Source organism: Rhododendron vialii, chromosome 5a (assembly GCF_030253575.1).
Source record: "Rhododendron vialii isolate Sample 1 chromosome 5a, ASM3025357v1".
Classification (NCBI taxonomy): Eukaryota; Viridiplantae; Streptophyta; class Magnoliopsida; order Ericales; family Ericaceae; genus Rhododendron; species Rhododendron vialii.
In genome coordinates, this window is record NC_080561.1 from 35,282,787 (window position 1) to 35,293,052 (window position 10,266).

General features: G+C 40.7%; 1 protein-coding gene across 4 annotated transcripts; it reads right to left on the reverse strand.

Moving 5' to 3' along the window:
• Window positions 1-9,995, reverse strand: LOC131327299 (ethylene-insensitive protein 2.2-like). Of its 4 annotated transcripts, none has more exons than XM_058360396.1 (9): window positions 9,810-9,995; window positions 8,352-8,544; window positions 7,850-8,251; window positions 7,097-7,183; window positions 6,898-7,008; window positions 6,601-6,813; window positions 4,479-4,664; window positions 1,724-4,396; window positions 1-868 (listed from the first exon to the last, which is right to left on the reverse strand). In XM_058360396.1, exons 3-9 carry the CDS (start codon window positions 8,096-8,098, stop codon window positions 488-490), a joined length of 3,900 nt encoding a protein of 1,299 aa, XP_058216379.1. In that variant the 5' UTR covers window positions 8,099-8,251; window positions 8,352-8,544; window positions 9,810-9,995; the 3' UTR covers window positions 1-487. The 4 variants fall into 4 exon arrangements, with proteins under 4 accessions (XP_058216379.1, XP_058216377.1, XP_058216380.1 ...); XM_058360394.1 differs by having other exon boundaries at window positions 7,850-8,268; XM_058360397.1 differs by lacking the exon at window positions 8,352-8,544 and having other exon boundaries at window positions 7,850-8,268.
• Between the last annotated feature and the right edge of the window lie 271 nt (window positions 9,996-10,266).

Genomic DNA, 10,266 nt, shown 5'->3' on the forward strand with positions numbered 1-10,266 from the left:
GAAAAACAAGACATAACTGGTGTATACAAGCTCACAAGTCTCATATTATACAGCAGCCATTATGCAAAATGATTTTAGCCCTCCAACATCTAGCATCTAAACAATGGTTCTGTTAGAAGTGCAAAATACAAAAAACGGTCGCGAGACACTCATATTGGAGGGCGAAAATCACTTCCCTTCTTACTCTCTTTCATTGACCGGCGGTATTAGGAGACAACGACCGCAGTTGCAATTGCTATTAGCACTTGCCACCGTTCTTTTCTTCCTGTTTCCTTCCATTCTGCTCCAATTACGTATCCAGTGATCTTATCCTATGTATACATAATGTACACGGAGCTAATTTCACATGAGCGAGCGGGAGAGAGCGAGAACAATAGAATGGACAGTTAGCCGCTTCCAACCAAGCCACACAACCCCCCCCCCCCCCCCCCCCCACCCAAAAAAAAAAAATTCTACCACCCAGTTGCAAGGGACGTTAGGGCAAGTGCTACAAACCATAAGAGACTGACATGGGACCCTTACGCGACCCAGACCAACCTTCGTGATTCCCAACTGGTTTGTTAGACAACCTACGCTTGTACCGTTTCAGAACGGAAGCCAAATTCTCTTTTCCTTTCGGGAAAGCCACGTCACCGGCCGCAGTTCCTGTCCGACCCTTTCGGAATGACAATGATAGTTCAACATCCTTGATTATGTCCAAAAGTGCTGCTCCAGTCGTGCATTTCCCACTTCCTTGCCTTGCAAACGGGGGCAAGCTTCCATTTGAAATAGGTGTGCTTGATCTCTGTTGGCGTCCCACCGGGATTTGAAGGCAAAAGCAGGGGGTCATTGGCATGCGAGGCTTGGAAAATGCAAGATCGACGATTCCCTGCCAGTCAGTACATTCATTAAAAAACATGCATGTCTCAGGGACATGGATAAACTAGAGAGAAAACAATCAAGACTTAAAGCCAAAATGAGAAAAAAGTTAACAAGAACAAAAGGGAGTCCCATCATCTTGGAATTGGTGGCCGTCTAGCATTTACATCCCGATTTGAATCACATAGTAAATTTCCAAGGACAATACGATAGTATGGCACAATTAAATAACAAACTCTCCACTTGATAAGCAACCCGTACGAAAAAGTTAAGATGAATAAGCAGAAATATTAAGGTCAAGGAATTCATGAGACATTTAAGGCAGAAGGAATTGGTGACCAAACAAGACTCGATTCGGACAACATGGTTACCACAACAGAAAATTCAACTACAAGGAGCGACTTTATTACCATTGCCTCTTTGTCAGCACAGCGACAAAGATTGTTAGTAAAGCTTGTGGGGAACAGATATAACCATCTGTGAAGGTAACCTCAAGAGGGTTGAGCTACTAGTGTCCCAGTTTCCAAGGTAGTACCATCCCAATTAGATCCATAAACATGGATAACATCACATGTACATATCATAGGATAAGGGTGGGGAAAATAACGGGAAGATACTGGAACATCAATTTGGAAGGACTAGGCTATTATTGCGAAAATTCGGTAAATGCAACAAACTATCATTAAGAACTTCATCCTTGGACCAAAAGCAATCAAGGGGTGGGATACCTCTAGAGCACTTGTCTTTCAATTTGATCAACAAGGGATAAACCATGTACCTCAAAGAATGCAATGAACTGCATATGCAATAGTTAATGCAATGTACTGCAAAAATACTAGTAGACCATGAAACACGAAAACTTTACCTGAAGACGATTTAATACATATGTGTATTTCCCCCACAGCTCTGGCCTACTTTCCAGTAGTGAGAGCTCAAGCACCCGGCGAATGCACCACACGCCAAAGCTTATAATCAAATCCGCTCTCCAAACACAACCTTCCCCACAATGAGAAACAGAGGAAACCAGAAATTTGGTGAAATCGGTCTCATCATTTTTTAATACAGAACCCGACTTCCTCTCAAAGGAAGACACAGTTTCGCTCAAGAGAACCTCCCGGTTAATCTCCCTAGTTTCAGCTTCACAAAGGAATCTCTCCCTAGCAGCCACGCGATCTATAAGATCCTCATCAGCCCCATCATTCTGTCTAAACAACCAATCAGACCCTTCCAATTTCAACAGCTTCACAATACAGTGTCTGAAAGACTGAACTAGCTTTGCTTCCAAATCCACAGCAGACATAGTTTCTGGAGGAAGTGAGCTTTGCTTAAGCCCAACTTCCCCACCCCCAGTATTCTGTGTTTTATCAGCCGCACCAAACTGTTCACCGGGCTGTCTCGACCACAGGTATCCGGTTTCTGAGCTTGAAGGCAACGGTAAGGTAAATGGGTCTCTATATGGTTTTGAAGGAGAGAGATGATCAAATGACAAAGGAGCTCCTGCCTTCATTGAATGACTTGTGTATAGAGATGGTCCATATCCACTATGACTATCCGTAAGCCTATCAGACGAATATGTATTCTTGTAAGGAAGAGCAAGCCCAGATATGTCCGGCAGGCTACAATATTTCTTTTCATTAACTGCGGTGTTCAGATTCTCAGCAGGCAAAGCAGAGATAAGATCAGTAAATGGCCGTTCAGATTGCAATGGACTATTTCTGGATACAACAGGTTTTGAAAATCCAGGTGGCTTCATACTGTTTAATCCATATTGTAATTTCCGTGCCCGAGTGAAACCTGGTGGATCTATGTAACTTGATATGCCCATAGTTGGGGATTTTGGGGTTAGTGCCTCCATTTGGCCATACGAGTAACCAGACAATCTCTCTTTAGCAATCTGGGCTTTAATATACGATGCAAGTTGGTAGCCGTGCACAGTAGCTGGCTGATAGTCATTGCCATCAGAAGATGGTGGAAGTCGTAAACTAGAATATCGCCTCTCACCAGAGTCAAGAGCATTATGGCCAGTGTTTTGCGCATAGGCATCCAACAACTGCATGCGGTGGGACAACGAAGAAGAAGACCCTGATCGAACCGCATACGATGTTTCCATACTAGCATGTACCCCAAGGACGTTGGGGGAATCAAATAAACTTGAACTCATTGGAGATGAAGAGAATCCAGTAAACTCATTCACCCTGGTGTCCACTTTCACCGGAGTAGCAGGCTTTGGATCATCATCTTTTGAATGTAGCCCCAGTAGCAGATCCAGTTTCATAGCCTTTGCTTCCTTTGTTGCTTGCCCATGGAAATCGAACAGCTGTCCCCAAAACTCATCAAGAACTGCAGCCAACTGACGTCTTGCAGCCCGGCCCAATCCCGCTAATCTTGGAAGGCTTCCAGCACCACTACCACAATCATCGGTTTTCCCACTTATACTCCTATATGACCCTGGACCCTCAGAAGTTAAAGAGGGTATAGTCTCAGTCACCCCTTTAGAAGATTCTTCAGTCTCCCGATTTTCTCCCTCCGCATCATTACAAGTCCGCGAATGTCCCTCTACTTTGACAGTCATATCTACTAAGCCTGTTGACTCTGTCTTGAAACCAGCAGAACCTTCACCACAAACAGTTGAAACAAAAATGCTTTGCATTGTTCTACGTGATTCCTCTGCATGGAACACAGGACTAGGACAGTTCTTACTAGGACCATTTTCCTCGATAGTAGGCATATGAGGGATGTTATCAGAAACCAGGAGTGTTCCTGGAACATCCACCTTGGTACTTCTAACCGACTTATTTGAGGTACTTCTACCTGACATATCCGAATAATTCTCCAAGAAGTTTTCTGGTGTTATTTCAGTTTCTTGCTTCTTCATGGATACCATGGATTGATTCCTAGTTTCATTGAAATCAGTTTTACCTCTATATGGAAACAACTCAGGTACCCCGTCTTTTATATCCCAGTTCAGTAGCTGAGCATCTAATCTGGAACTAGCTGATTTCAATGGTTTGGCTGCGAGCCAAAGCATCAAACAAAGTGAAGTAGAAGCAGTGATGAGAAGAACAATATAAGACAATGACATGCTACTCCCTACATTCAACCTCAAATTACTGACCCAATCACTGTTCCCAAATATCATCTCTACCAGAAATATAATCTTCAAACATAGCATTCCAAAAAACAAGGATAGGGCTATGAACTCCACAAACTGAGAGATCTTGTGGACACCCATTACTGATCTTGAAGAGGCAACCCGGAAAAGGGGGATTACAGAAGACGGCACGACAAGGGCAACCGCTACCTGTGTAACTATTAGCAGTTGATAGATACCTTCAGCACCTGAATTCCACGCTGAACAGAGAGCTATAAGAATGGCCACAATTCTTATTATCGCATGATTAAGCCAACCAGGAATGTCCATTCTGAAGAAATCATGCAAGACTGCTTGTCTACCATGATTCCTAGTTAATGCAGTGATTTGACTGGAAACAAACAGAACCAGTAGCACCAAAAAGGTTATTGTTGAACTCCTGAAAACCTGCACTAAAGATATTTTTCTGAGTGATCAGAAAAAAAAGAGGCTGAAGTTACAGAACCAAGAGCTTTATGGAAAACCAAACCTGGTCCATTAGCTGCAATGCATCCTGAAAAGTGAGCAAAACAAGGCCTGAACTGTAGAACTCGTTCGCCGCTGCATTCATCAGCACATAATTCACCAGGAAAATGCCACTGAACACGCCAAGGATGGCAAATAAGTGGTCATGAGACATGAGTCCCTTGGATGCATTCAGTGCTCCTAGTTCTTGCTGCAAGAATACCAAAGCGGGGAAATATTCATTGATTTTGCACTTCAAGTTTCACAAAAATATAAACATAACCTTTTGATGCAACAAGAGGCGCACGAGATAGAAAATGGTCTCAACTATAAAGACTAAAGAGGATAACTCCAAGCATGATATCAACTGCTTACATTCCCTTGGCACTTGAAATTAGAAGGATCAAGTTATATTGCTCTATTTTCAGGGTTTTAATTTACAAATATTGCAAAGAAGATCGATGATCGATCCATTTGCCTTACTCTTTCATCGTATAATTGATACACTTAAGAGTTGTGCAGTCTCCACATTTTTGCAATTTTGCATGTGGATGATGCTCAAACACCTTTCTTGTGGTTAAAGCAAGTCGGCACTTTGCAATGGATGCGATGCACAAACAAGTGTACTGGTCATTGTTATGCAAGATGCACCACACGAATTTAATTAGCAATAGATAGATAACAAGGTCCTTGTTTCAGTTTTCAATTCCCCCTTTTCTCTCCATTTTATTGTCTTATTGTTGTAGGGGCACATGAATTTCATTGAGTAAATGTCAAGAATCAAGATCAAAAAGAAGAACACATGAAAAAATATGAAGAGAGTTTGCACCCCGTAAACTGGTGTAAAGTGATACAAGCTCAGCCAACATACTTCAATACAACACGCACCTAACTGTTCATGCTCTAAGGGGTTGATTACAAGTTATTTGTATGGTGCCTATCTCACAGATACCTCCTTCAGGAAAAAGTGTAATAAAAAAAAAAGGATTTGCATCAATAATGCACTGAAAAGAAGAAGAAGAGAAGATTGCTGTCATATGCAACCAATTAGACCACAAACTCGTTGTCTCGTCCAATTTACAAGGAGACAACTAAAAACAAAAGATGTTGCCGTAATAGGCAATAAATTAGACCATAAATCAACCATATCCAATTACCATGGAGAAAACAATGTTATACTGCTTAGCGCAAGTAATTTAGTCGGCAACATGTCTGACTCTAGAAAGGTTTCCTGACTTTTATCCATGCACATGAATTTTGGAAATGTAGATCATTTACCCTCACTTGACATTACTACAATTTTAACTGTTAACAGTAGGCCCAAAAAGCTTAAGCTATTAAGAAACGGGTCCAAAAATGTATATCAAACTATCTAACACCCTCCCTCACGAGCAACCCCATCTTGCAAGTGGAGATGCAAACATCCATACATATTGCGATAGAATGCCATCTGATACCATGTTAGGTTACCAGTAGTCCCAAAACCCCCCAAAACCTTGAGCTGTTAGGAAATGTGCCCAACAATGTATATCAAGTTGTCTAACATTAACCACAGGTGTTATGGCAGTGCAATAGAATATTTAGCTTAAAACAGAGGCAAGCATTTTCCCATGAATACATCTTCCATTCCTTGCATGCCAAATATGTTTCTGTATTGTTGGAGTTGAGGACCACAACAAACAATTTTATCACCAATACATGTTTTAGATGTTTGGTCCCTTGGACATCATAATGCCAAAGGGAAAAAGTAGCAGATGAAGTCAAATGCATGTTTTAGAGAGTAATATATCTATTTAGAAGTATGAGAACAGAATCCGGACTCACTATACCATCAAGCAAATGGTTTCCTTCGCTCCATAGTTTTGACGCTTATATGTCACCAAATCAAAACTTCAGTGCATGAAAATGCAAGTCAACAAAATTTCACTTTATTGGATGCTTTTTTTCTGGACAAAAATAATAATTTGCAAGACCCACATGATGCTACGTCATTAGAATCCAGTAGATACATCAGATATCCCAATATACACACGCACAAGCATCACCCAGATGCACGCACGCGAGTGTGCGCACTCACACAAACAGACACAGAGAGAGAGAGAGAGAGAGAGAGAGAGAGAGAGAGAGAGAGAGAGAGAGAGAGAGACCTGTACAATAGAGGAATGGAGATAAAAATTGTGAGGCATGATATTTGCTCCAAGAAGACCCATCAACACAAATGCACTCTCTCCATTTAGCTTTGTTAGCATCCCAGTCGTGGACATTGAAATTTCAGGTTGGCTAAAGAGCACCCCTATAGCGTAAAAAAGCAGTATAAAGCTAGCCATTGATATGCAAAGGAACTTCACCTTCCCACTATCCTGAAAAATATGTCCCCTTGAAATTATAATTCAATCATTCATAACAATGGCACTGAAACAACAAAAGAAAATTTCCTGGCTTACCAGGTGGTTGGCAAAAACTGGAAACAGAACAGCATCAAAAGCAGTCACAAGGACACAAGTGCATAAGTTCACACCAAAAAATAAATTGAGCCCTTGTGCAGTGCCCAGAATCTGGCAAAACAAGGGTTAATATGAGCAGGATTGTGATCCAAAGGAAGAATAAAAAGGTACCATCAATAATTAAGACAGGGAGAATTACCATAGTAAGGTCCAAAGCAATCATGGAAAGTTCTGTTACAACTCCTAAAAATATGCACGTGACCTTGTCATATTCTCCGCTGCAAATCTTTTCCATCACCAAGGGGGAAACCATACAAAAAAATATAAGCAGTTAGTGACTAGCGCAAAAGCAGGCAAGTAAATCAGCAGTACTAGGTAGCAGTATTACAGCAACGGAAAACAACACCACATAAGAGGAGAAGGGTTCAAAATACAGCACAACTTAATTGTTGCGCCTAGATGAAATAATGGATTTACTCCAATTTGGGAATCGAATTCAACCACTTTAACTGGATGAATAGGATTTCAACCAAATTCAACAATGGTTACCCAGCTATACAAGAAATAATACAAATTCGTTAAGAAAAATCGTGCATCTGTTACTCAATTTCGTTCAAGCACACTGCGATCAATGAAGCCTAACAAAAAATTTCTGTAGATAATCATTGTCATTGTAAGAAAAACTTTAACATAACTTTTCGTTCGGCCCCCAGTTAAAGTCTACAAACATTACTATGATTTTTTACCGGAGAACCAGACTATTTAAACTAATCTAAAATTAAAACTGCAAAGAACTTCTCCTTGTCGCTAGTTTCTTCCATTTCTCATGAGAGAAAATACTGAAACTCAATACTCCCGTGATAGTTAAAATTCTCTGAAGCCCAAATAATACTGGAAGAAGATACTTAACGACTTCATGATAATTTGAATCAAGAAAACCAAGAAGAAGTACCTGGGAAAGATCTCTTCCAGTGACAACAGCAATACGAGCTGAAAGGTACTGACATAGAATAGCAGCGAAATTGAAAACAAGCATTAGCAGAACCAAATCAGAACCAAAACGGGCCCCTGCCTCAACAGTTGCAGCCCACTTTCCAGGGTCAACATATCCAATTGCAATCAAAAGCACAGGTACGACAGCAGGAGATATCCTCTCGCCAATGTTTAGCAGATGGCTAGTCTTCAAATTTTCAGCGTCCATCTTGCTCTGTCTCTTAAATTTATAGGAATTCAGCAGACTGATGGTTAACTATTTCTTCTAAGTAGAAGAAGAACCTCCCAAAAACAATACAGGCATGTCACTTCAAATTAGAAATTTGCTTTTGAACCAAAACTGTCGATCTTCATCGTTCATCTGGCATGACAAGGACACTGGCAACCATAACCCCATCACTCATCTTCGAAGAATGCATCAGATAAGGAAAAACTTTAGCTAGTTCTGTTCAAAATCAAACCAGTTCATGCCAATGCTGATAATCTGATAAACTATTGATTTTTTCACCAATGTCCTGGACAAAGGGAAAAATTCCTTCCTACAGTTAATGTCATAATAGGGAGGATGCATATTATTTATCCATGAAACAAGCTCCACAATGATCCATATGACCGAAAGACTTCCAACTCAAAGAGCTGTTCAAACTTCCAAACCTGATTCAACAAGAAAATATCAGAAGTATACCAAAACATTTAGAGAACTAAGCTCAAAAATTAAATAACATAACAGGGTTTGAGTACTAAAAGTTTAGAGGTATAATTCAGAGAGAGCATTAAGCCAAAATATTTGTACAAGCCAACTCCAATCCATTCCCAACCTAAAACATCACAAATTTGGCATGTGTCTCATATATGCAGCAATTCTCGCCAAATTTGTGATCGAATTAACCTCATTCGTACCATAAACACGGTTTTCCTCACAAATAAGTTGTCCAATGAGTTGACTTGTGACAATATAGAAGAAGAAAAGAACTCAAGAGATTCACGTGATCATGCTTACATCATCACCTACCCTAAGCCATGATTTGGCACAATCTCTCAAAACCCATCTCAAACCCTAAGCCAATTCATGGCTTCTTCAGATCTTGTGCAAATATGGCACAAGAATTGACTCAAACCACATTTTCCGCGTCTCTCTCTCTCTCACAAGAATTGACTCAAACCACATTTTCCGCGTCTCTCTCTCTCTCTCTCTCTCTCTCTCTCTCTCTCTCTCTCTCTCTCTCTCCAAATGGTCCCCACAAAAATGGTGAAGCCAATTTTTTGGCTCACAATCTCTATTCAACAATTAGAGCGACATCGCCTAGCGATGGCATTTTCTCATTGGAGACCAAAATATGGCTTTTAGGCATTGAGAAACCAATGGATATATCTGCTCTCGCATCATTCGCAAATTACTTCACAAATAAATTTCCGAAAACATACTAACAGCAAAACATAAAAATAAAAAATAAAAACAGCCAGCAGTAAGACCTAATGGAAAATTGCAAAACTAAACCCACAAATCAAGAAAATCAAAGAATCCCCCAACCCCCCCAACCTGAATATTTGACATGAAAAGAACACAAGGGGGGAGGGGGGAATAGTCCTGACTCCAGAAATGATCCACGGTTGACAAAGAATCAAAGAAACTAGAAATATCAAAGCACGCTCACAGATATCTACGCACATTTTTCACATGTATCGATACACTTTTCTCGCATCAACCGCGTTTTTTGCACAAATTAACCACAGCCCACCACGCTGTGATTGGCATTTTTTTCATGCAGGATGTGAACATATTTCAATTCATGAACATGTAACCGTATAGCCTGAGCTACAACTACGTACCTATAGGCTATATCTTCAGGGAAGAAGGAAAAAAAACCACACCATGAACCTATAGCTAGGGTTTTCCAAAAAGGTAACGTTACTATTACCTTCTTCAGTTCTTTTAATTTTCTGAACTGTTCTTCGATTCTGCCCAATCACTATCACGCTTTTTCCAACTGCAGATCACAGGTTTTCGTTCTCATTAATTGATTTCTAGAGAGAGAGAGAGAGTTAGGAAAGAGAAAGTGGAGAGAGAGAGTGTGTGTGGGGAGGGAGAAGTGAAAGGGAGTCACAGGGACTAGTCGGACGGAGGTGGTCCAGGTGGAGAGGAGACAGGGAGCACTTTCTCTCTCTTCTCTTCTCTCTCTCTCACTCAAATTCACGGTGCCAAGTGGGCCGTTATTTTTTCCGAGAAAAAGTTTTATTTATGGTTCCAAGAAAACGAAAATGAAAAAGAATTGTGGGACTTGAATCCTAAGGTACGACGTCGGCAACCAATGAAGCGACGGCGTTCGAGGAAATTAAGGATTTTGTAAGAGCCGGACTATTTGTAACTATAAATTT